Source organism: Carlito syrichta, unplaced genomic scaffold (genome assembly GCF_000164805.1).
Source record: "Carlito syrichta isolate Samal-C Ts95f unplaced genomic scaffold, Tarsius_syrichta-2.0.1 Scaffold307669, whole genome shotgun sequence".
In the NCBI taxonomy this organism is placed as follows: Eukaryota; Metazoa; Chordata; class Mammalia; order Primates; family Tarsiidae; genus Carlito; species Carlito syrichta.
Window position 1 is genome coordinate 405,761 of NW_007251765.1, and position 25,696 is coordinate 431,456.

General features: G+C 44.1%; 1 protein-coding gene across 1 annotated transcript in view; it reads right to left on the reverse strand.

Annotated features, from left to right (window-relative positions):
• The window catches only part of PATJ (PATJ, crumbs cell polarity complex component), a 415,643-nt gene that overhangs the window by 30,133 nt on the left and 359,814 nt on the right, over positions 1–25,696 (reverse strand). The window contains exons 34-41 of the mRNA XM_021715786.1: positions 21,909–21,992; positions 15,462–15,655; positions 13,129–13,276; positions 11,643–11,729; positions 9,066–9,180; positions 7,723–7,760; positions 2,428–2,550; positions 1,592–1,696 (exon numbers count right to left, since the gene is read on the reverse strand). Coding sequence (XP_021571461.1) covers positions 1,592–1,696; positions 2,428–2,550; positions 7,723–7,760; positions 9,066–9,180; positions 11,643–11,729; positions 13,129–13,276; positions 15,462–15,655; positions 21,909–21,992 — 894 coding nt within the window. The remainder of the gene's footprint in view (positions 1–1,591; positions 1,697–2,427; positions 2,551–7,722; positions 7,761–9,065; positions 9,181–11,642; positions 11,730–13,128; positions 13,277–15,461; positions 15,656–21,908; positions 21,993–25,696) is intronic.

The window sequence follows — 25,696 nt, forward strand, 5'->3', positions numbered from 1 at the left end:
CTCAAAACAAAAACAAAAACAAAACAAAACAAAACAAAAATTACTGGTAGTATTTTCATGATTCTTTTTGTTTGAGTCAGAGTCTCACTCTGTCACCCAGGCCAGAGAGCAGTGGCCCGCTATGGCTATCACAGCTTTGACCTCCTGGGCTCAGATGATCCTTCCACCTCAGCCTCCTGAGTAGTTGGAACTACAGGCATGCGCCACCGTGTCAGGCTCACTTTTTGATTTAGGGTAAAAATGAGGTCTTGCCAAGTTGTCTGGGCTGGTCTCGAACCCCCGGGCTTAGGCAAGTCTCTCACATCTGCCTCCCTAAGTGCTGGGATTACAGGCGTAAGCCACTGTGTCCAGCCATGATTCCCTTCAAACATGCTGAAAGTCATTTACTTTTTTAAAGTCTGTTTCAGCCCTCTGGACTTAGATCACTGACATGTTAGAGCTGAGCGCCATAAATTGGTTCTACCACACATATAACGGTTTTTCAATGTGAACTCATTTTAAGGCTGGAATTACCTGAGTGGCTGGCTAGCCCTCTCTCTAAGGTAGTCAATGATGAGTTTCATTATTTTTACCTATAAACCAATTTATACTACCTCTGCAGAGGTGTGGTGATTATAAGCATACTTTTTTTTTTTTGAGTTGGAGTCTCACCCTGTTGCCCAGGCTGGAGTGCAGTGGAACACTCATGGCCACCGAGGTCTTGACCTACTGGGCTCAGGTGATCCTTCCACCTCAGCCTTCCAAGAAGCTGGAACTACAGGCACATGCCATCATGCCCAGCTAAATTTTTTTTTTATTTACTGTAGGGACCAGGTCTCCCCAAGTTGCCCAGGCTGGTCTCACCCCTGGGTTCAGGCAATCCCTTGCTTCGGCCTCCCAAAGTGCTGGGATGACAGGCTTGAGCCACCGTGCCCAGCCTTAAGCATACATTTTTGGGGGAACTCATTAATGAAACCCACCACCAGCATGCTGCCTCTCAGTCACTGCATGGTACCAACCCCAGAGACATTTGAAGTGCTGAGATACAAGCTGAGGAAATTAACGGCACACTCTGCTTTTACTTCCTGGTATATTTCCTTGTGACTCTGAACAATACTCTTGGGGACCACAGCTGACAAATAACCGTCCACCTTAGTTGATGACTATGATGCAGTGAGAATTTAACAGTGTTAGCAATCATTTATGCTACAGGAAAAAAGGGCATTGTATTTTTCTCTTCCCTTATGAAGGGAAGAAGAAACAGTGCTTGGGCAGTCCGGTAGCAGTACATAAGAAAAGAAATCATTTCTTATTCCTTGCAAACCCTGATTTACAAAAGAACGCTGAAAGCTAAAAGCCTTGTTGATTTATCATGTGAAGCAAAGAGTAATTTTTCTCCCCTTGTTATGCTTTCATATAATCATGCTCACTGCCTGTATGGGTGGCGTTAAAGAATTTCTGAATAAAAATAATAATTTCTTGCTTTCAACCTTCATAATTCACATCGGCAAGCACCCTGCTGGGTGGCAATGCCTACTGCCAGTGACGCTCACCCTCGTGTGCATGCCACTTATCTGCCTGGCGCAGCTGTGCGTCCCATTGATCGCAGTACCTGCAGGATAATGCGTCCGTAGGCGTTCTTCAGCAGATTAACCACGTCTGTGTGAGACAGCCCGTCGAGGGGCTGCCCATTGATGCTGACAATCCGATCTCCAACCTGGAGGCACAAAAGTGGTCGAAAATCACTATCATTAGGAAAAATTAAATTTCGAGAAGAATGCTTAGAATTCTTTGCGAGTCATACTTCCCCTTCGTGGCTATTGTGAAGAGTGTGTGTTTCTACCATGTGCGCGTGTTTGAGAAGCATCAGGAATATTTTTGGCTTTCCCCAAATACAGGCCAATCAGAGACGCAAGAAGGGGGTCAGATTTGATGATGAAAAGGCACAGCGGGCCACTTTTGTGTTTCCGTAATGGTGATGTTTCATCCATCCACTTGCCAGTAATAGCGGGGTGTACAAACTAACTGTTCAATAAAGCTCTAATGATGAAGCCAAATATTTTCTGCTTTATTTTTCTACCTAAGTCAAGATTAAGGCCAATAGAAAAAAAAATCATAAAAATATCAATTATTTTGAAGGAAGTCACTAAGGCCAGATCTTGGTTGAAAACCAATTTTGAATGGAATGAAATGCTTAAAGGGATATGGGAAGGTTTGCAAAAGAGCTACAGTTTCTTTTATTGAGAAGCTTTAATACAAACAATAATATTTTTATATGCCCAGGGACCTAATGGATTTTGGGTATAAAGTTTCTCTAATGCATCTTGCCCTCAGCATGGGTCTCTGAGGGCCATGGGAACTCCAGCTTTAAACAAGACCACGGTGGCGGCAACCTCTTCTCCACCCACCACATGCTGTTAGCACGCCAGCCAGTTCCCTCTTGTTTACTTTGAGCTTCTGTGTACGTGCAGCCACTCCGCTGGCCTGGATCATGGCAATAAATATAGGGATATCTCCTAAGGGACTTCCTTTTCCTCCAGCAATACTGATTCCAAGGGCATCACTGAGCTCCTAAAAAAGAAAGAAAACATCACACTTGGATATTTAATACAAACCAGCTGTCCCTAGATAGTAGTGGAGCAAAATCCTCCGAGATGCTGGAGGTCAGGATACCACTGGAGTTAAGCGCAGAGCCTTTGGAGTCGGAAAGATCTATATTTTGGTTCTAGCTCTTAATTAGTTGTGGGGTCTTGGGGAAGAAAATTAAAAAAAATTCTTTTTGAGTAAGACGCTCATTGTGTTGCCCAGGCTGGAGTACAGTGGCACACTCATGGCTACCACAGCCTTGACCTGCTGGGCTCAGGTGATACTTTTTCCTCAGCCTTCCATGTATTTGGAACCACGGGTGTGCAACACCACGCCCAGTTAACTTTTTGATTTACTCTAGAGACAAGGTCTCCCCAAGTTGCCTGGGTTGGTCTCGAATCCCTGGTCTCAGGCAATCCTCTTGCCTCTGCCTCTGAAAGTGCTGGATTACAGGAGTGAGCCACCACACCTGGCTTAAACATGATTTTCTTTTAGAGAGTTGCTCTCTGTTTGTTATTAAAGTTAAATAGCCTCTCAGAGCCTTCATCTTGATGTATAAAATGAGAAAAATGCTACATACTTGAGAGTGTTGGTCTGAGGATTAAATGAGATGATGTGGCACGGTGCTGGCCTATAGCAAAGGCTCAATAAAAGCCAAGAAGAGTTAAAAAAAAACAAAAAACAAAAAAAAACAGCACACCCGATGTGACTGCTTAGCTTACTGGCAAATTCTGAGGCAGACTTGGCAAGTATTCGCTCATATGGTGTTTACAATTAAACTGCCACACATACTATGCTCTTCTGGGTGTGAACAAACACACTTGGCTTTAGAAGACTGCATTAAAACAAAGGATCTGAAAGGACACACCCACTGTCCTGAAAACTTTGGAGAGAGAAGGAAAATGGGGCTGAAAACGTTCTCTACGTCGGACCCTGGTGAAGAGACCTGGCTCTAGTCCAGCCTCTTCCCACATTTGTATCATAGGATCACTATTTAAAAATCACTAAAAGAACAAGTGACAAGTTTGGGTTCTGGCACGGTGACATATGCACACAGTAGCACATTTCTGCCACTGGTCACCACTAAGATGTCTGTCAAACAATTACCTGCAGTCTCTGAAACAGAAAGAAACAAATGGGGGAGGGGGGAGGCCAGGCGTGGTGGCTCACGCTTATAATCCCAGCATTTTGGGAGGCCGAGGTGAGAGGATTGCCTGAGCCCATGGGTTCGAGACCAGCCTGGGCAACTTGGTGAGACCTCATCTCTACAATACAAAAAAAAAAAAAAAATAGCCAGACATGGTGGTACGTGCCAGTAGTTATAGCTACTTGGAAGGCTGAGGTAGAAGGATTGCTTGAGCCCAGCAGGTCGAGACTGTGGTGGCCTAGAGCGTGCCACTGAACTCCAGCCTGGGTGACACGCGTGCGACTCTAACTTAAAAAACAAACAAAAGAGTGGGGGGCGGTCAGAACTTGAAGAAATGCAGCCGGGGGTCAGTTTCTGTTTTCCTTTTTTCCTGACAGCCTTACCCTGAGGGTGATTCCCAGTCAAGGATCTGGAGAGGTGGGTAAGCTTCTAGAAGCCTGATAAGAACTTCATCTTTCTGGCCAGAGGAGCCAGAGAGGGCCCTGGTGGCTGGAGAGTAAGGGAAGAAGACGAAGATGGAGAGAGCTGGAGAAAGGGGGTTCTCTAGTTCTTTGTGTAAAGCAACCTACAAAACTCTCGGGCTCAATCCTGCATATGTGTGGGACAGCCCCAAGCCAGCACAGCCCAAGTGTGGAGAACTGAACTGAGATCTCAACCACCGCTCACAGAGGCAAGACGGAACTTGCAGCCTCAGCGTAACCAGGGTGATGGCTAAAGACCAGACATCAACATTCTTCAGTGTCTACACAACACAACATTCACTAGGTCCAGAACAGAATCCTAAACTGCTCGACAGGCAAAGAACCAGGAAAGTGGGACTGATTTTCTTAAGTTCTTTAGAACATGTAGGACAGCTGAAAACAAAAATTATACAGTCTTGTGATGGTGGGGTTCCCTTTTCTCTCTCGGAGATGAGGTCTTACTATGTTGCCCAGGTTGGTCTTGAGCTCCTGGGCTGAAGCGATTCACCCACCTGGCCTCCCAAAGTGCTAGATTACAGGCATGAGCCACCGTGCCTGACCAAGGGGGTTCACAATTTATATAGAGGTAAACATTTGACAAATATGATATAAGTGTCAGTGGTGGTTATGATAAAGGGATCTATATGGCGGCAAGGCTTCCATAGTTTTGTGGGGTTTTTAATTTTTAAAATTTTTTTGAGTTGGAGTTTTACTCTGTCACCCAGGCTGGAGTGCAGTGGTGTGCTCATGGCCACTGCAGTCTCAACCAGCTGGGCTCAGGCAATTCTTCTGCCTCAGTCTTCCAAGTAGCTGGAACTATAGGCGTGTGCCACCACACCCAGCTAATTTTTTATTTATTTCAGAGATGAGTTTCACTAAGTTGTCCAGGCTGGTCTCCAACATCTGGTCTCAGGCAATCCTTTTGCCTCGGCCTCCCAAAGTGCTGGGATTATAGGCTTAAGCCACCGCGCCCAGCAGAAAAAGGGCTGTGTCAGAAGTGAAATGTGAACTTCCGCAGTTTAAATTGAACTTCAGCACTTAAAAACATATACAACTCAGTGTAAGTCTGTTACAACTCAGTGAAGTTGCAAAATGGAAGAAGAACAAAATGACCACAAAAATCAAAATCACACAAGAATTTAAAAAACTTGTATCACAGACTGGGCACGGAGGCTCACGCCTATAATCCCAGCACTTTGGGAGGCCAAGATGAGAAGACTGCCTGACCCACGGGTTTGAGACCAGACTGGGCAACTTGGCGAGACCTCGTCTCTACAATAAGCCAAAAAATTAGCCAGGTATGGTGGCGCGTGCCTGTAGTTCTAGCTACTTGGAAGGCTGAGGTGGAAGGATTGCCTGAGCCCTGCAGTTCGAGGCTGTGGTGGCCCTAAGTGTGCCACTGCACTGCAGCCTAGGCGACAGAGTGAGACTCCAACTCAAAAATAAAAACAAAAATGAAAAAACTTGTATCAAGTAAGTAAGAGGAATTCTTCTCCTTGGGGGAGGGGGACTGGAATCTCACTCTGTCACCCAGATTGGAGTGCAATGGCACAATCAGGGCTCACCACAGCCTCGACCTCCTGTGTTCAGGTGATCCTTCCACCTCAGCCTCCCAAAGTGGTGAGGTTACAGGTGAGAACTACCATACTCAGTCAGGAATTAATCTTTATTATTAAAATTATCATTAGTGCTGCCATGTCATACCTATAAGACAGGATAATAGCAAATCTGGCTTGTCTTAGTCATAGGTAGCTTATATCCTGTTTTCAAAGTATTTGCATCTAACTTCTACTTTCTGAATGCATCAATAGTCAAGCCTTGCACGCAAAATAGTAAGATGTGTTTTATTAAGAAGTTTCTGCTTAGACCGTGTGTGGTAGCAGACGGTAGTAGGAACAGGCCTTGTGACAAAATCCCAGCACAAGTGACTGAAATGATTAAGGAAACACAGAATATTATTTTTGCTATCTTAGAATGAGGAGAAATTTATGCAATCATTTGGCTTTGTTTAAATCCATCATGATAATGTTTCCTTAATATAGCCATAATTATGTAAACTTGGTATATTTAACTTCTCTGTCATAGGAACATTTGACACTCTGGTTGAAAGTCACCGGGAACAAATAAAGCAGACTTAGTCAAAGCTATAGCCAGTAATAATAGAGGTCACCTTCTGGACTGTCATGAGCCTCTAGGTGCTATGGGTAAGTACATTAAATGCATCACCTCATTTAACAGCATTTGCCTTTGAGGTAAAGTAGTGTTATCACCCCCATTCTGCAGATGAGAAAATTGAGATCGACTTGCAAAATGGTATGGAGCTCTTGTTATGGAATGAATTGTGTCCCCTCTAAAATTCACATGGTGAGCCAGGCTCGGTGGCTCAGCCTGTAATTCCACGCCTTGGGAGGCTGAGGTAAGTGGATTGCCTGAGCCCGTGGGTTTGAGACCCGCCTGGGCAAGTTGGCGAGACCTCATCTCTACAAGAAATAAAAAAAACTAGCTGGGTATGGTAGCGCGCGCCTGTAGTTCCAGCTACTTGGAAGGTTGAAGCGGAAGGATCGCCGGAGCCCAGCAGGTCGAGGCTGCAGTGGCCGGGAGCGGCCACTGCCCTCCAGTCTAGGTGACAGAGTGAGACTCCAACTCAAAAAATAAATAAATAAATAAAATAAAATTCACATGGTGAAGGCTCAAGTACCAGTGCCTCAGAACATGACTGTGTTTGAAGATAGGCCTTTAAAATGGTCAGGCGTGGTGGCTCAAACCTGCAATTCCAGCACTTTGGGAGGCTGAGGTGAGAGGATTGCCTGAGCTCAGGGGCTTGAGACCAGCCTGGGCAACTTGAGGAGACCTCGTCTCTTCAATCAATGAAAAAAATAAGCCAGGCATGATAGTGCATGCCTGTAGTTCCAGCTTCTTGGAAGGCTGAGATGGAAGGATCTCCTGAAGGTCAAGGCTGCGGTAGCTGTGAGCAGCGTGCCACTGCACTCCAGCCTGGATGACAGAGTGAGACTCCAACTCAAAAAAAAAAAAAGAAAAAAAGCCTTTAATAACAAGCATGTTTTTGACCCAACAATTTCATTTCTAGGAATTAATCCTGAGAAAATTACCCATCATATGGGCAAAAATGGAAAAACACAGATATTTTACTATTAAAAAATAGCAAAAATTGAGAAATATGCTAATTGTTCAATAAGAGAAAGTTGGTTAAGAAAATGATAGCCCATTCATGTGATGGAATATTATGCAATCACTAAAAGTCATGTTATATGCTGTCAGAACATACTTATCATTTTTTGTTTCATAAAACTTAAACACACACATGCATAAAATATAGCAGACGGGATTTGCCAAAAAAATTCATAGTGGCCGTCTAGGTACTCTGTTGTGTTTTTCTAAGTCTGTTCATTAATGCCACATAGACCGTATTTTACTACAGTCATTTGAAAGACCACACTCACAATCTGGTATATTGCATTAAGGGGAAAATGTTCTCTGTGTGCAAATGTAACACAAACCAGGATGAATATTGTAAAATAACTGACTCACCCTGATGATCTCAACAGTCCTGGGTCCCATATCTGTGCCTGTAAAAAAAGAAGGGATACAATTCACCTTTGAAATTAAGAGATGATACATTTAAGAATATAATATCATCCCATGGAAATGGTATCATTTTCTAGGTCTTTGAAGAGAGGACACAGAAGCAAGCAGGCATTACACCCTTTCTCCACATGCACGCTGGCAGCCACAGCAGCAGGGGCCACGTCCTCTATTCTAAAGCAGACCTCACTGGAGATACATGTGGTCACACCATTTAGTCAGAAAAAAGCTGATTGATTATAGGAGCAGCTGCCTCGAACATGGTGATTCAGTGCTTGGAGAGTGAGCCATTTGTGGTTTTTTTTTTTTTTTTGAGTTGGAGTCTCACTCTGTCGCCCAGACTGGAGTGCAGTGGACGCTCCCAGCCACCGCAGCCTCCCCCTGCTGGGCTCCGGCGATCCTTCTGCCTCAGCCTTCCAAGTAGCTGGAACTACAGGCGCATGCTACCACGCCCGGCTCATTTTTGATTTATGTAGAGATGAGGTCTCACCAAGTTGCCCAGGCGGGTCTCGAACCCACAGTCTCAGGCAATCCACTCACCTCGGCCTCCCAAAGTGCTGGGATTACAGGCTGAGCCACCGAGCCCAGCCACCATTTGTGTTTTATTGTATATTTTTCTGCCTCTATCCAGCAAAAGACTTACAAGACCCCCTCACTCTTCTGACCTGTCATTTACTGATTTTCTCTTTGTAAATAATTTTACTGGATGATGTACTCCAGATTCCTGCTTTTCTGTCTTGCATGCGATTTGCGTACTGTTAAAGGTACATCCAAAAAGGAATTACCATGCCCCTCCTTCCTTCAGAACAGCCTTTTCAGAAAGCTTGTGGTATATGTGGCCAAGCTCCAAGATTCAAGACATTTTAATTGGTAATGAAAAACACTGTTTTTTTCAAACTACCCTAGCTATTTTTTGTTTTTCTTGAGTCAGGTCTCACTCTGTTGCCCCGGCTAGAGTGCAATGGCATGGTCATGATTCACCACAGCCTTGACTTTCGGGGTTCAGGTGATCCTTTCACCTTAGCCTCTTGAGTAGAAGGCTACAGGCATGCACCACCATGCCAGGTTAATTTTTTGATTTATTTTAGAGATGAGGTCTCGCTATGTTGCCCAGGCTGGTCTCAAACTCCTGGGCTCAAGCAGTCCTCTTTCCTCAGCCTCCCAAAGTGTTGGGATTATAGGTGTGATCCACCATGCCTGAACACACACACACACACACACACACACACACACAATTTTAATTTGGGTAGCAAAATGGCTTTTTTGCTGGGGGTGTGCCCATGTCATACCTGCATTTTTCTGGGAAGGATCTGAAACTCTTTTTGTCCCGACCAGGTTCTGCAGGCTGGCCATGACTGGAGCAAAGGCAGGACGACAGCTGCTGTGTGTGCTGTGCTGACTCCCCTGAAAAAGAGACCCATTTGTCACCTGTGCATAGGCACTGACTTGGCCCTAAACATTCATACTTATCACTGCATTCCAATGGCTGAAGTCATCACCATCTAACAGAAGACTCTGAAGAGGCCAAGAAAGCACCAAACTCACCCACACTGATTCTCTCACCATCCAAGCCAACACCGTGTAAACATTCCCTCTGCTGATTTCTCCATCATATGTGCTTTTACACATGGTTCCAACCATCAAGGTAGAGAACATGCAATCATCTAAGCTGCACAGAAAATCAAAAACTCTTTCCTAGGTTGCCACAGGGTGTTTCTATATAGTCAGTTAATGAGCACTATTTGTCATCGGGCACTATTTGTCATCTGGGTTACAGTCAACATGTATTTCCTTATCAACCAGACTGTGTTATATATTTTGCTAAAACTAGTATAATAAAACCTTGGTTAACAGAAACTCGACCAAACAGAACTCTCAAGTATGGGGAAGAGCAGCAAACATCAAGGGGAAAAAAATCTTTTTAGGGATCTATAACTTTTTTCCCCTCAAAGATTTTTCCTAGAATCAGTAGCAATTTAGTCCAATCTACTGAACCTCCAATACCGGTCCTTTTATTCATTTAAATAAATATTTGAGGTCTACAGTGTGTAGTCATTTACACTTGTGGCGGATGCATGATTTTGTCCTACCAAGTTACCAAGGCTATGCCTAACTGCATTGACATTCTAAGCTAAGCCTAAGATCACTGTTATCAGTAGAGAAATGAGAATTTGCTAAGTCCATTTCCTTAACCCTGTGGTGTAAGTTGTTTAATATTTTGACACTCCTTAAATATGGAAAATTTCAAGTATACAGAAAACTTGAAAGAATTTTACAAGAGACATCCATATACACACCACCTAGATTTCACAATGAATATTTTGCTATAGTTTCCTTTATCACATAGCCATTCGTCTCTCTGTCACTCATCTTTTCTTTTTTTTCTTTTTAGAGTCGGAGTCTCACTCTGTCGCCCGGACTGGAGTGCAGTGGCCGCTCCCGGCCACCGCAGCCTCGACCCGCTGGGCTCCGGTGATCCTTCTGCCTCAGCCTTCCGAGTAGCCGGAATGACAGGCGCGCGCTACCACGCGCGGCCGATTTTTTGATTTATTGTAGAGATGAGGTCTCGCTGCCCAGGCGGGTCTCGAACGCGCGGGCTCAGGCAGTCCACTCACCTCAGCCTCCCAAAGGCGCGGGACTACAGGCTGAGCCGCCGAGCCCGGCTTGTCACTCATCTTTTAATTATTATTATTTTTTCTTTTTGAGTTGGAGTCTCACTCTGTCGCCCAGGCTGGAGTGCCGTGGCATACTCATGGCCACCGCAGCCTCCACCTGCTGGGCTCAGGTGATCCTTCCATCTCCTCCTTCCAAGTAGTGGGAACCACAGGCGCACGCCGCCACGCCCAGCTAATTTTTTTTATTTATTGTAGAGACAAGGTCTCGCCAAGTTGCCCAGGCTGGTCCTAAACCCCTAGATCCAGGCAATCCTTTTATTTCCACCTCCCAAAGTGCTGGGATTACAGGCATGAGCCACTGTACCCGGCTACCTCACCCATTTTCTAACACCGATAAGGCAAAGGAAGTAGCTCACAGTTTTCCAGAAGCACCTGTGTTCTAACCTTAAGATCAGAGCATCTTCCAAACAAAGGCCTTGGAGATGCTTCAATGTAAGGCAATCAGGGAGGGGACCAAAAGTTATGCTTTTAACCTGAAAACAAATGCCTTCTGGTAAACCACAGAAGAGACTAAGGGGTCACATGTGAATTTCTGTAGTTTCATTATGTACCAAATGATACTAAATGTAGATAGTCTACCATCTTGATTTTGTCAGCCATTACAATGGGAAAAAAAAACAGTGAAATACTTCGCTAAAGAAAAAAAGGTGGCACTTACATCAGCCTTGCAAATAAACATACGATGTTCGCTAACCCACAAAATATCACCCACTAAGGCCTCCCTCCCACATGAGTGATCCCCACACTTCGTTCTCCTAGGAATAGACCATTAATTGCTCTCCGCCTGTGTGAGTGGCTAGTCACAAGTTAACTTTACAGCAATAATTAATTGAATGAATGGAACAATGTTGTGCTAATGAGGGTCAAACTGCCACCAGATGTGGCCTCTTTTTTTCTAAATAAACACAGCTGTGTACATGCGTGTATAGGCAATATAGAACTAAGAGTGGCAGAGAAAAGTGGGTTTTAAAGAAACATTTGCAGGCAATAAAGGAGAGAAAAATCTAGGGATTCATGAATTTCTATCCCCCCTTTCATTTTTATTTCAAACACATGAACGTACACTGAACTTGGTGCTCTTACTATGCTGTATATTAGACATTGTTGCCAAACAATCGTTTATGAAATGGGGGAACTTCCTCCCAACGGGGGAGGGAGAGTGAGTTGGTCTGAGGGGGAGCCATCGACAACCTGACTGTCCTGTGACGTCTTCCTCACGGAGGCCCAGGAAGCAGCCCGGAGTCTTCCAATCTCTAGTTGTACAAGCCCCTGTGCACACTTGGGAGGGCAAGAACAGAACAGAAATGAAAAGCAGTAGCATGGATATTCTAAAATATCAAAGCAGAGCCTCAGCTCATCCCTACAGCCATAAAATTACAAAAGGGTAATGAAAGCCACAAGCAAAAAAGATGATTCAGTAATCCAAAATGAAACAAAACTTTGGAATCCCGACATCACATTCATCTCATGACTTTTCTTTATGTTAAAAGGAGTAGATTTCAGGTCACCTCTTTTCTTTCTCTCTTTTGATGAAAGTATTCACAAACAGCGAAATAATTAACAAAAAGTGGTCAAGAGGAAAGAAACATCAAATGAGTAGATAATCTACAAATACACATTCTCTCTTGGGTAATAACCGATAGCTGCCTATAGCAGGAAATCAGAATTTCAGAACAAAATTTACTTGTCTTTGCAAAAACTTCCATGGCCATGTGTACAATACAGAACAAAAATGTACCTAGTTTAGTTGGATAGAAATTTACAAAAATTTTTCCTAACCAATTTCTTCCAAGGGAAGTAGGATCTGTGTGGCAGAGACACTTAGGAGTGAATTTTGAAACTTACCATCTCGATGCCTTCAGAAAGATAGCTTGGAAAGTAGGAAAACCACTCAGGCAGATCCTTCCTTCCCTCCTTCCTCACTCCCTCCCTCCCTCCTTCCTTCTAGTAGGAGTCTCACTCTGTCACCCAGGTTAGAAGTGCAGTGGCACATTCACGGTCACTGCAGCCTCGACCTACTGGGCTCAGGGGATCCTTCCACCTCAGTCTTCCAAGTAGCTGGAACTACAGGTGTGTGCCACCACACTCGGCTAATTTTTTTGATTTATTGTAGAGACAAGGTCTTGCCAAGTTGCCCAGGCTGCTCTCAAAGCCCTGGACTCGGGCAATCCTCTTGCCTCTGCCTCTCAAAGTGCTAGGATTACAGGCGTGAGCCACTGTGTCTGGCTACCATTCTACTTTTCAAACCTCATTCATGAAACAGAGGAATTGGTCAAGATAAGTTTTAACATTCCTTCAAGTAATACGGGCTAGATTTGACAAATTCACAACCACACACTCCCTGACATAGCCCTAGAGGGGGGAGGATGCATTCTGTGACCCTGGAGAGTCCATCCCATCAAATGCATTTAGAGGACCACCATGGACACTTGGAATTCTCACAGGGATGAAAAGCTGTCTTGGAAATACCACAGCAGGTTCCCTTCAATTCTGCTAGTCAATGTACCAGAACCTTCTTTTGGAGCTAAACCTGATGATTTAAAATATCCAGAGATTAAATTTCTGGCAAAAACTAGAGTCAGCATAAAACCCCACCATTTTATAATCAAGCTGGATTAGAACAGCTCCCATCTGACTAGAGCGTGCCGGCCGGGCAGAAAGCAGCCCAGTGACTCACCTTCAGGACAGCGGCCACAGTCTCCTGTGAGGCATTTCTCATGTCCTCCTCATTCACAGACAAGATCTGATCTCCTTGAATCAACCTCCCATCCAGGTCTGCGGCTCCACCTTTCACGATGTCAGAAATAAACACTCCGCTTCCATTTCTATTAATATCAAACAGCAGTGGGTGTTGGCACAACCTAGTATCTCCAAATATGATGCATATGTGTGTGTGCTGGAGACACGCATATACACTCCTTTCCCCCTCTGTTGTGTTTTCTTTAACTTTGCTTTTTTCCATTTAATATACCTTGCTAATTGGTCTTTGTCAGCTCATAATTTCACTTACCAGTAACCTATTGATAGACATCCCATTCTTTAGCTACTATAAACAATGTACAGAAGATATCTTTAAGTATATCTTTAAAACAGATTGCTAGTGATAAAACTGTTAGAGAAAGAGAACTGTGAATTTTTTTTTTTTTTGAGTCTGAGTCTCACTCCATCATCCAGGCTGGAGTGCAGTGACATGCTCACAGCCACTGAAGTCTGAACCTGCTTGGCTCAGGCAGTCCTTCTGCTTCAGTTTTCCAAGAAGCTGGGAATATAGGTATGCACCACAATGCCTGGCTTGCTTGCTTATTTATTTATTTATTTTAGAGATGAGGTCTTGAACTCCTGGGCTCAGGCAGTCCTCTCATCTTGGTCTCCCAAAGTGCTGGGATTATAGGCATTAGCCACCACACCTGGCTGAGAACTATGGATTTTGAGAGTTACTCATCTGATTCTTTGATTCTTTACAATGCAGGTTTTTGCGGTAGGGAATGTACCTGTTCTTTACAAATTCAACCTGAAATACTAGTGTTGTGTGAAATCATCTTATCAATCCACCAATAAAGCAAAAATGATTACTCTCAATGGAATGTCTCCAGGCATACGCATGCGTCAAAACAGAAAACTTCAACCTTGGCTCTGTCAGTTGTTCCACATCCAGACGTGCATTGATTTTTGTTTAGAAATGTAAGCAGTTTGGCTTTTTTTGTTGTTGTTTTGCAATGCATTTTCAGAGTGATGGTTTTAGGGCATTGAAGTATAAAAACGGGATCATGACAGCACACGATATGGCATAAAATCAGTACTCAAAAATGGTAGCTGATATTTTTATTTTAATAGCAGCTTGGATTGCTGAACAAAAGCACTAGGCTTGTCATCAGAGGTCTGTGAGGGCCCAATATCACAACACACACAAAACCCCTGAATTCCTTGCAAGAAGGTATCGGTGCCATGTTGGAAATTGCCTGGGAATCATGCAGCCCTGGTGTTGAAATAAACATACTAGATGCTGAAAGCCAGTAAGCCATGAAAGCTGCACTTACAGTGTCAAGATATTACTTGCCTTTCTAATTCACTGCAGGATAAATTTACTAATAGTATCTTGGGACAGTTACTGTAATTCCTATCCCATAGGTAAACAGGACAGACTCCAAAAAAGCCGCCTAGCTCCCAGGAGCTACCCACCTACATTTTTGGTATTAACTGTTAGTTTGGCAATATTTTTCTTTTCTTTTTTTAGAGATGGGGTCTTGCTGTGTTGCCCAAGAGGCTCAAGTGTGGCGGCTACTCACAGGCAGGATTATAGCACACAGAGGCCTGAAATTCTTGGCCTCATGCAGTCATCCCCCCTCAGCCTCCTAAGTAACTGAGAAAAAGGGACATCTTTCTTACCAGAAAACTACTGTCGTGAAGAATGTGTGTTTGTCTCTTAACTATGCCTACTCAATTAGTTTTAACACAGTATAAAATTAACATGGCATTCCATGCCAGAGCCATTTTCTTGATCCAGTATTGTATAAATCTCTCTCCTGATAATAGCTGTTTCTTGGGCGAGGTTGCTTTCATGAGCCACTGCAAGCCTCACATCTAGGTAATTCCAAGTTGAAAGAACTTGGTAGTCTATAAGAAAAGGATTGGCAGTAGTGGGAAACTGCCAGGGGAGGGAGGGGCACACCTCATCAACAAGGGTACCTGCATAATGAACACTGTATACCTAACCCTGAATTGTAGCCCACATCTTTAAGACAAAAAATAAAAATAAGAAAAGAAAGAACTTGGTAGTTATTCTTACTCTAAAAGGAAATAGGAGTCTGGATTGATGGGTTTGGAGTTTTATCATGACATAACAAGTTTTTGGTAAGACCTTGCTCAGAAATACGGCCTACATTGTCCGAATATTCATCAACATCTTAGCTTTAGAGATCACTGGTTTGCATTAGGCCTCATCTTTCAGTGCTCATAGGCATTGAACCCTGAAGGAAGAAGGCAGCCCCTGCCTTGCAAGCATGTCTTTACCGTTTCCCAACAATGCTCAGGCCCAGGCCTCGGCCAGCTCTCTTCTGCAGGTCCACAGGGAAAATCTCCAAGTTCTCCTCGTCCCTGTAGTGCGCCTCATCTCTGTACACCACCAGTCGCACCTTCTGGGGGGTCTGCCTCAGGGCTGTGATGGCTTCTTCGTGGCGGGAGTTCCTCAGATCAATCCCATTAACCTGGAACAACAGGCATCCCGAGATGGGCTGCTGACAGCTCGGCCTGCTGGAGCGCCTCGATCGGGTCAGGAAAGAAGCGCTAGAAATTATCGCAGCATTGTTCACAATAGCAAGATCATGGAACCAACCATGCTGTCTGTCAAAAGAGGACTGGATTTAAAAAATGGGGTACATATACACAATGGAATATTACGCAGATATAAAAAAGAACAAAATCATGAATTTTGCAGCAACCTGGATGGAATTAGAGTTTATAATACTGAGTGATCTCTCACAGAAACAAAGATCTGAGTATGACATGTTCTCACTCATAAGTGGACCTTGAACTACTGCAATACTATAAGAAAAGGATTGACAGTGGTGGGGAACTATGGGGGGGCAGGGAGGGGAAGGGAGGTGGGATTAATGGGAGTCCATATCTGTCTGGGGATGAGGGGGCACACCTCATCAACAAGGGTACCTGCACAATGAATATTTGTATACCTAACCTTTAACTGTACCCCACAACTTTAAAATAAAAAATATATATTAAAAAAAGAAAAAAGAAAGAAAGAAATTCCAGTCATTCCCAAAGCACACAGGGAGAGACCTCTGGCAGGATTAGCTGCTTCAGATAGGAGGAGGTGACTCTCACAGTCCCCTACCCACATCAGCACAGAGGGTGGATGAGGACACACAACCATGCAGTTTGACCCAGCCATGGACTTTACAGGATCAACGAAAGGGAGAGAGTATGAGCAAGGGTGGGCACACACAGGAACTAAGCAGCTCATGTAGCTGGGATCAAAGGGAATAACGATTGATGTTGGGTTCGCGCTTTTAGATTTAGTTTGCTTATTGGATTTGACATCTTCACTCTTAATTGCTCACATCACAACCACTCTAGAACAGGCCCAGAAGGAAATGAGGGATCAGCATTTCCAATAGAGGCAAAGAGCCCCCTGAAGTCTTCTCCCTTGAATATGGATCCCAGCGAGCACTGATAGGCCCACGCTTTAGAAAGCAATGTTCTGAAAACAGCTCTGAGTGCAGCCACAGCTCTGCTTCTGTAAGTCATGTAAACTTGGGCAAGTCACATAACCTCTCTGAACCTCTTGTTTCCTTTCCTCTTTTTTGTTTTTTTTTGAGTCAGTCTCACTTTGTCACCCAGGCTGGAGTGCAGTGGCATGATCACGGTTCACCATAGCCTCGACCTTCTAGGCTCAGGTGATCCTCCTTCTACCTCAGCCTCCTGAGTAGCTGGGACTACAGGCGTGAGCCACCACACTTGGCTATTTTTTGGGGGGGTAGAGATGAGGTCTCACTATGTTGCCTAGGCTGGTCTTAAGTGATCCTCCCAAAGTGCTGGGATTACAGGTGTGAGCCACTGTGCCCAGTCTCCTTTTCTGTTAAATGGAGATTATAGCCATATTATTTATTTGTTTATTAAAAAAGTTTTCCTTTTATTTTTTGAGTTGGAGTCTCACTCTGTCGCTCAGGCTGGGGTCCAGTGGTATGCTCACGGCCACCACAGCCTTGACCTGCTGGGCTCAAGCGATCCTTCCACCTCAGCCTTCCAAGTAGCTGGAACTATTGGCACATGCCATCATACCGACTAATTTTTCTTGATTGATTGTAGAGATGAGTTCTCACGAAGTTGCCCAGGCTGGTTTCAAACCCGTGGGCTCAGACAATCCTCTCACCTTGGCCTCCCAAACTGCTAGGATAATAGGTGTGAGCTGCTGCGCCTGGCCTATTTGTTTATTTTTGAGCTGGAGTCTCGTTCTGTTGCCCAGGCTCAGCCTTTCAAGTAGCTGGGACTACAGGTGTGTACCACCATGCCAAGCTAATTTCTTGATTCACACAGTATTGTAGAGAGATGAGGTTTCTCCATGTTGCCCAGCCTGATCCCGAACTCCTGGGTTCAGACAATCCTGTTGCCTCAGCCTTCCAAAGTGCTGGGATTTCAGATGTGAGCCACCACACCCGGTCCAAATTACTTATTTTTTACTTAAATACTTCTATAGTGCTTGTATGCTTGTTCTTTATGAATATTTACTCATGGAATCCTACTAACTGTCCAAAATAGATACTGTTATCAGATGAGGAAACTGAGGCATGGAGAGGTTTAGGAACTTGGCTTAGGTTACCCAGCTCGCAGATGGAGAAGCCAAGATTTAAACCCCAACAGTCTTTTCACTCTAGCTCCATCCTACCCTGCTTCAAAATTTACTCTTAGAATGGCTTATTGGATCCCCCTGCCACAAAGTACATTAACTATGAATGTTGGCTAGTGAATTTGACACAGGGAGAAATCAGGGAGCAGAGTTGCCTTGGACTCAAAGGAAGGGAGTCAGAGGTCATTTTCTCAAGGTCACCGATGGGCAAAAAGCCAAACAAAGGTTAGGATGGGGCGAGGCCACAGCCAGGCGGATGGCAGAATAGGTGAGTTTCCTGAAGATGCTGGTTCCACTCCTTGTTCTGGTCTAGCCCTGTACACCCTATGAAAACTGGCGATAAGAATGTCATCTATGAATTGGAGATGATAATATATACTTAGTCCTGTGAAGATAAATTAAACAAACTCTGTAAGGCATCCTGGCAGGAGGAAGCAGCCAAGGCTGGTTTCTTCTTAGCAGGATCATTGGCTGCTACTTTAGGCCAATGAATGCATTCTTATTGTCCAGATGAACTCACAGAACAAAGAGGAAACAATGTTTCCAGGAAATGTGGTCTGAGCTGATTATTTTCCTACATTCCAATAGATGGCACACAAGACCACATCTGCTACTCACTTACAAAGAAAATGGCTACCTTCATGGATTGAAGGTGAACTTTCTAAGCCTCTAAGTATTTTTTTTTGAAAGGCCCTAACAAATATACTTTTAATTGAAAACATTGTCATGAAACTCTAATGTAACAAAAGCAGTTTCTACAAAATTCCATAGTTAAGGTGCCCCCTCAGACCAGAACGATCTAAGTTCAGTTTCCATTTGCTCTTGTGCTTATCAAGAGGTACCGCTAAATGTGTGGAAAATCAAGAGTGAAATCTCGCTGCATGGCTAGAACATTGTGGAGAGAAACATCACCTAAAGTGCCTTCCAGAAGCACTGCATGCAATATTCAGGACCTTGATTACACAGGAGGAGGGGCGGAAAGAACAGGCCTCCCTATTAGAGACTAGGGGCCCCAGGAAGCCCCACTTGTCAATGGGACTGAGTCACATCCCAGAGTAGGTCGACCATCCGGGGAACCAGTGCTTGAGGAGGGGAGGAGAACCGGGCTAAGGCAACATTTCCTCAGTATTTTGCTCCACAGGGCAAATCAGGTATTGACTCTAGGCTTACTGCTCCCACTTGTACTAAGATGGAAGGAGATGAGGCCGTGGGAAGGGTAAGAAGTGGCACCGGCCTGCAAGGAGAACTAGAAAGAAGACAGAGACCGTGCTCACCACAGAATCATAAATCCTGCCACGCCGAGACATGGTTTGACTATATCTTTGGAAGGAAAACTGCTTGTCTTAATTTTAGCATAAGGATAGTATCAAAACCATGGAAGGCCAGCTTGCAGAACGCAGAGGACTCTCATGCAGAGAGGCCATTGTTTGGAAAAGCACCGATGGAGGGCTGCCTTGGCTCGTGGCCTCACAGTGTCCCCCCAAAGCTGGCCTGGCTTCTCAAGGCCACAGGTTGACTCTGCGTTCTCACATACTCATCAGCCACGCCCAGAAGCAGTCCAGATGTGGAGTCAAAAGCTGCTTGGAAAGGAAGAGTGTTCCTGGACCAAACTGAGAGCTGCATTTCCTAACTAGACTCATTATAGTCTCATGAACCAGATCCCGGCTGAGTAAGAGAGGAGCCTGAACTGGCCATCCTTCATGAGAAGTACAGACCACCATCCAGACTAGATCATATTATTCTGCCAGATGCCAGGAAATGGTTAACTCGATCTTCCTTTTTTTCTTTTTTTGAGTTGGAGTCTCACTCTGTCACCCTGGCTGGAGTGCAGTAGCACAGTCACGGTCACTGCAACCTTGACCTGCTGGGCTTAGGTGATCCTTCTGCTTCAGCCTTCCAAGTAGTTGGAACCACAGGTGTGTGCTGCCACGCCCAGCTAATTTTTTGATTTAATGTAGAGACAAGGTCTCACCAAGTTGCCCAGGCTGGTCTCGAACCCCTGGGCTTAGGCAGTCCTCTCGCCTCAGCCTTCCAAAGTGCTGGGATTACTGGCTTGAGCCACCACGCCTGGCCAACTCGATCTTTCAAATTATCTTCCCATTTACACCAAATTTGCTGTCCTCGTGGCCACCTTTACTGAGTGTTCACTTGTGCACGGATAGACTTTATAGACAACAGCAGCTACCGAGGGTCTATCTAAAACAGAGCCAGTCTTTTAGAAAATCTTTATTGAGGCATAATGGATATAAAATAAACTCTACATATTTAAACTGGACCACGTGATAGTGTTTGCCACATGTACAACTGTACTTGTGAAGCCAACACCACACTCAAGATAAAGAACAGATTAGATTAAGTTTCCAGTGACCATTATAGAGTAATCTGTGGACTGTCAGTATCAAGGCATATATGCATCTGTACTATTTTTAATATCTATTCTGTTCATCTTAAAAAGCCAATTATGATACTACCAACTGATGAGAAAATCTAGGGAGGGCAAAATGAAAAACAAAGACCCCTAAACTCCTGACCACTAAAAAACCATGCCGTATGCTAACGCAGTCAAGCCAATTCCCAAAGAGGCCTTGCTTATTTTCCTAACCCCATACACTTGCACCTTAATGAATGTACTGGGAATATGCCCTAACCCAATGATGAAGCACAGTAAAGGCCTACAGAGAAGCCCTGTGACTCAGTCTGAATTTAATTTGCCAGTCAGCCTGGCCCCTCCACTAACCCATTCTCGCCTGTGTTTCCTGCCCTTAATTATATCTCTGGCTTCATCTTGGGAGGCAGAAATGAACCACCAAAGGGAAAAATAAAATTCTATGATGTCATTTGTAATGTGCTATATTTAAGTTGCAAGGCAAAAATGCACATGCCCACCATAAAATGGTAACTATTCAATTAAATTCATCCAATGAAAGAAATAAATGTTGCCTAAAGGTTTCACACCATCGAGAACGCTCTTTAGTTCCACCTACCAGAACGCCTGGCATTGGCTTCGCATTCATCCGTTCCCTAGTTCAGTCACTGCCTGCTCTGGTGCTTTTTAGAAGGCTTTAACAACTTTGCTAAGCGAGAGTCAATTTGAAAAAGCCAAGTTAAGCATTTCAATTTTTAATAAGTACCATGTACCACCTGAAGGGAGAGGATTCTACATTTTCATCAACTCGAAAACCCTGGTGGCAAGGTCTGAACTTCCATTTGACATAAAGCTTTATTAGGATTAAGAAAATAATACTTAGGCTGCAATAAAGTCTTTAAAATATCGGGGAGAATGTTTGTGTGTATGTGTCTATATGTATGTGTTTTTAGGAGAGAGCTTACCAAGGTATAATGAAGAGGCCAAAAAAAAAAAAAAAAAAAAAATCAAATTTCAGTATTAGACTCATTTGATATTAAAATTCTAGAGCTGTAAATTGTATTTTTCTTTTTCACTCATGTGCCATTTGCTGATAATTTTCCTTTTAATTAAGTTTTCGGGCAGCCTCCTCGGGTCCCCTCCCACTGTGGGAGTTTTTCTGTCCTCTTAATAAATCCTGCTTTATTTTTTTTATTTTAATTTTTTATTTTTTGAGTTGGAGTCTCACTCTATTGCCCAGGATGGAGTGTAGTGGCACGCTCTCGGCCACTGCAGACTCAACCTGCTGGGCTCCTGCGATCCTCCTGCCTCAGCCTTCCAAGTAGCCGGAACTACAGGTGCGGCTACCACGTCTGGCTCATTTTTGATTTATTGTAGAGACGAGGTCTCGCCAAGTTGCCCGGGCTGGTCTCGAATCTGCGGGCTCAGGCAATCCACTTGCCTCGGCCTCCCAAAGAGCTGGGATTATAGGCTGAGTCACCGAGCCCAGCCATAAATCCTGCTTTAAAAAAAAAAAAAGGTTTTCACAGATAGACGTAGATGGATAATCTGGCATGATTCTAAACCCTTAAGCTGTTCAGTGGATACTGATGAAGAAAAGAACACGGTACATGATGTGTTAACTGGGAGAGAAATCAGTGACGACAGTTGAGCAGAGGACAGGTCAACCGACTTCGTGATCAAGGTCAGCAAAGGAACCACATTTACCAATGCAAAATTTGAAACCGTATACCTCTAATATTTGGTCACCAGCCCAAAGTCTTCCATCTCTGGCCGCTGCTCCTTCTTCATAGACTTCATGTATCACTATAGCATCCTAGAAAAACAAATTCTTATTAATTTTCAACAACCACAAATACTTCCCTAAGCAAACACCAAGCTATAGGCAGCAATTTGTAATCTCCTATTTGCTAACGACATTATAGCTTACTTGACATAACGAGAAACAAAATACACAATGATGATATATTCAGAGGCATAATTACATTTTCCTAAGGTTATTATTTCATTTCTTTAGGACTGGCTTTGCCTAATATTTCACGTTAAACTTCTTCCACGTGTCTTGCTGTTAATCCTGTTCATTGCTGCTGCGTATGAACTTGGGGTGAACTATGTGTCATTCTTAGTTACATTTTTATGGTGTATTTTGAAACACGGATTCAGGTATTTATTGGTACTCAAGGATTTGGCATAGATGTGTGGCCTGATTAAGGGGGTTTGCCAGGCCTCATTACTTGGGCAATGAAAGAAAATAACACAGTGGAATGAACCAGGCCTGGAGGGTTAAACATGGAGTAGGGGAAAGAGCATTTATGGGCCTGAGTGTAAGACATCTGTGGGTTCGAATCCTGACTCTGCCATTTTGTAATCTTGGGTAAATTAACTGCTTTGAACTCAGCATTCTGAGTCATAAAATTAGGACAATGATATCTGCGGTGGGTAAGCTTTGTTGAGAAAAGTGTTTCAAGGTTAATGGATTAAAACTAATTTGTAGGCCATGTGCAGTGGCTCATGCCTATAATCCCAGCACTTTGGGAGGCCGAGGCAAGAGGACTGCCTGAGTCCACGGGTTGGAGACCCGCCTGGGCAACTTGGCGAGACCTCATCTCTACAATCAATCAAAAAATTAGCTGGGTGTGGTGGCGCATGCCTGTAGTTCCAGCTACTTAGAAGGCTAAGGCAGAAGGATCACCTGAGTCCAGCAGTCAAGGCTGCGGTGGTCATGAGCGTGTCACTGCACTCTAGCCTGGGCGACGGAGTGAGACTCCAACTCAAATAATAATAATAATAATAATAATAATAATAATAATAATACTTTGTAGCTCTTAAAATTAATAAACAACATTTTTGTCATCATAGGAATAACATAGACCCATATAAAGAATTCAAGTAATACTACAGGATGTTGCAAACCACAAGAGACTGCCTCCCACCCAGACGCTCAGTCTTACTCTGCAAAGACAATTACTACTAAATAGCTCTCTCGACAACTTATATTTATAAACCCAAATATTTCTATATTTTGGTGAGATTATTCTAAAAACATCGAGTTTGCTCCCACTAGCAAGTAGTCAAGCTTTGAAATTCCTTGCCTCAGGGACTTTTCTGGAGCTAAACACTGAAGCAATCAGAAGTCACTGGCTCTGTTTTTAATAAAACTGAAGGGCACTAAAAAGATTATGCTGAATGAATTATGCTAGGTGTCTTGGAGGGCTGCTGGGAGAGGGAGTGAGCTTCTGAGTGGAGATTAGAAACAGGTCCACAGGTCGCACGGTGGGGATGTGAGTCTTGCAGTGCTCCGGGTCTTCCTATTCCCTGCTCTCAGCACAAGTGTGAACACACAGGCTTTAAAACCCTGCTAGCAAGGGCCTAGAGCAGACACCTCTGGGGCAGACTCCAGGAATAAGGGATCCCAGCCATGAAGGAAGTCCGGTGTCCCGAGCAACGGGGCCTGCAAGCGGCAGGACTTCTGGGCGTACAGAGATCATGAAGGCTGGGCAAGGACAAGCTTGATGGTGACCAGCGAGGACTGATGGCAACGCCCATGGGTGTCTCCCTAACGTTTGGGTGCATTGTCAAGAGACTCTGAGTTAACGAGCCACCCAAATGGCTAAGTTGAACTTCCCCTTAGTCTAGAAGTGTAGAGACTCGGAATTAATTTCTATATGGAGTAAAAAAAAATAAAAATTTCTTGCAAAACAAAAACAAACAAAAAATGAAATAGAAAAAAAGAACAAAACAAACCAAATCTTTCTTTTTTCTCTTTTTTTTTAAGAGACAGAGTCTTGCTATGTTGCCCAGGCTGGCCTCCAACTCCTGGACTCAAGTGATCTTCCTGCTTTAGCCTGGGAGTTGGGACTACAGGTATAGCCCCACAGTGCTTGGCTTTTTTCTTTTTGCCAAAAAAAAAAAAAAAAAAGGCAGGGCACGGTGGCTCAAGCCTGTAATCCCAGCACTTTAGGAGGCTGATGCGAGAGGATTGCCTGAGCTCACAGATTTGAGACCAGCCCAGGCAACTTGGCGAGACCTTGTCTCTACAATAAATCAAAACTTAGCCGGGCATGGTAGCGCATGCCTGTAGTTCCAGCTACTTGGAAGGCTGAGGTGGAAGGACCGCCAGAGCCCAGCAGGCCGATGCTGGGTTGGCCGTGAGTGTGCCACTACACTCCACCTGGACAACAGAGTGAGACTCCGACTCAAAAAAAAGTCCCTATACAAATTCCAGAGTAGCAAAGCAACAGAGGAAAATCAGAGGTCTGTACCTAGATAACTCATTTGGATTCTAAATACCTTTATATACTAACACAGTGCTTCATTTTGTCACTACACAATCCTGAGAACATTCGTTATCATAGCAATTAGAGAGAAAAGCCCTGAGAGTCAGGACAGGTTCCTTGATCGAGACAATTTACATTTCGGATTCTGTACAAGCCATAGATTTTAGACCACACTTTGTTTTAACTCTGATTTACAAAATTTCCAGACCCAGGGAGCATTTGCATTGCTAAGAGTTTGTCTCTCTGAACTGTTTCGGGGGAACGATTTGGAGGAGACTTGCTGGTCAGTGGCTTGTGGCCATCCTAACCACACTGTGACGTCCTGCCAAGGGTCATTTGCATCAAGGGAATGTGGATAGAAACTAACATGTGCGTCTGATGACATCCTGTGTGATAAGGCGGGTTTGCAAAATTTGCTGCTCAAACACCCATCTTCACTAGATTGGGAGAATCACACACTAAACCCAGACAACGTGTGGATTTTACAGAGTTTGATTTTTCAGTGTAAACTCCTTGAATCTCAGAACATTACAAAGCCAAAATGGAAAATTTCTGTTCATTTATACTCAAAAGGAAGGAAAAGAAGCCGTGAAGTTTTTATTCCATGAAAGTGGTCTGAATCCAAAACCCTTAGATACTTTCTGGTGCTCAATGAACTATCAGACATAAAGGAAACGTATGTCACGGTCTCAAATGCCAAACCCACTGCCAGGGACTGTATGAAAAGCTCCCCATCTCTTTCTTTTCTTTTGTGTGACTATTGCTGTGGTTTATCTGAAAGTTACCAGTGAAAATATAAGGAGACAACAGACGCTGTGACCTGTCGACAGAAAAAGGCCACATTCTGTACCGGGCACCGCTGAGCCGTACAAAGCTGGGGTTCTGGAAGGTTGCATTCACAGGGGTGATGGAGGTGAGGGGTGTGGGCTGGTGAACTGAAAATAAAAATGGGTTTGATGTATTTACTTTTGAGTTGGGGTCTCACTCGGTCACCCGGGTTGGAGTGCCATGGCACAACCACGGCGCACCACGGCCTCAACCCGCTGGGGTCAGGTGAGCCTTTTGCCTCAGCCTCCTGAGTATCTGGGACTACAGATGGGTACCACTACACCTGGCTCATTTTAAAGTTTTTTAAAGAGAGGATGTCTCACTGTGTTGCCTATGTTGGCATTTTTTTTTTTTATTTTGAGTTGGAGTCTCTCTCACTCTGTCGCCCAGACTGGAGTGCAGTGGCCGCTCCCGG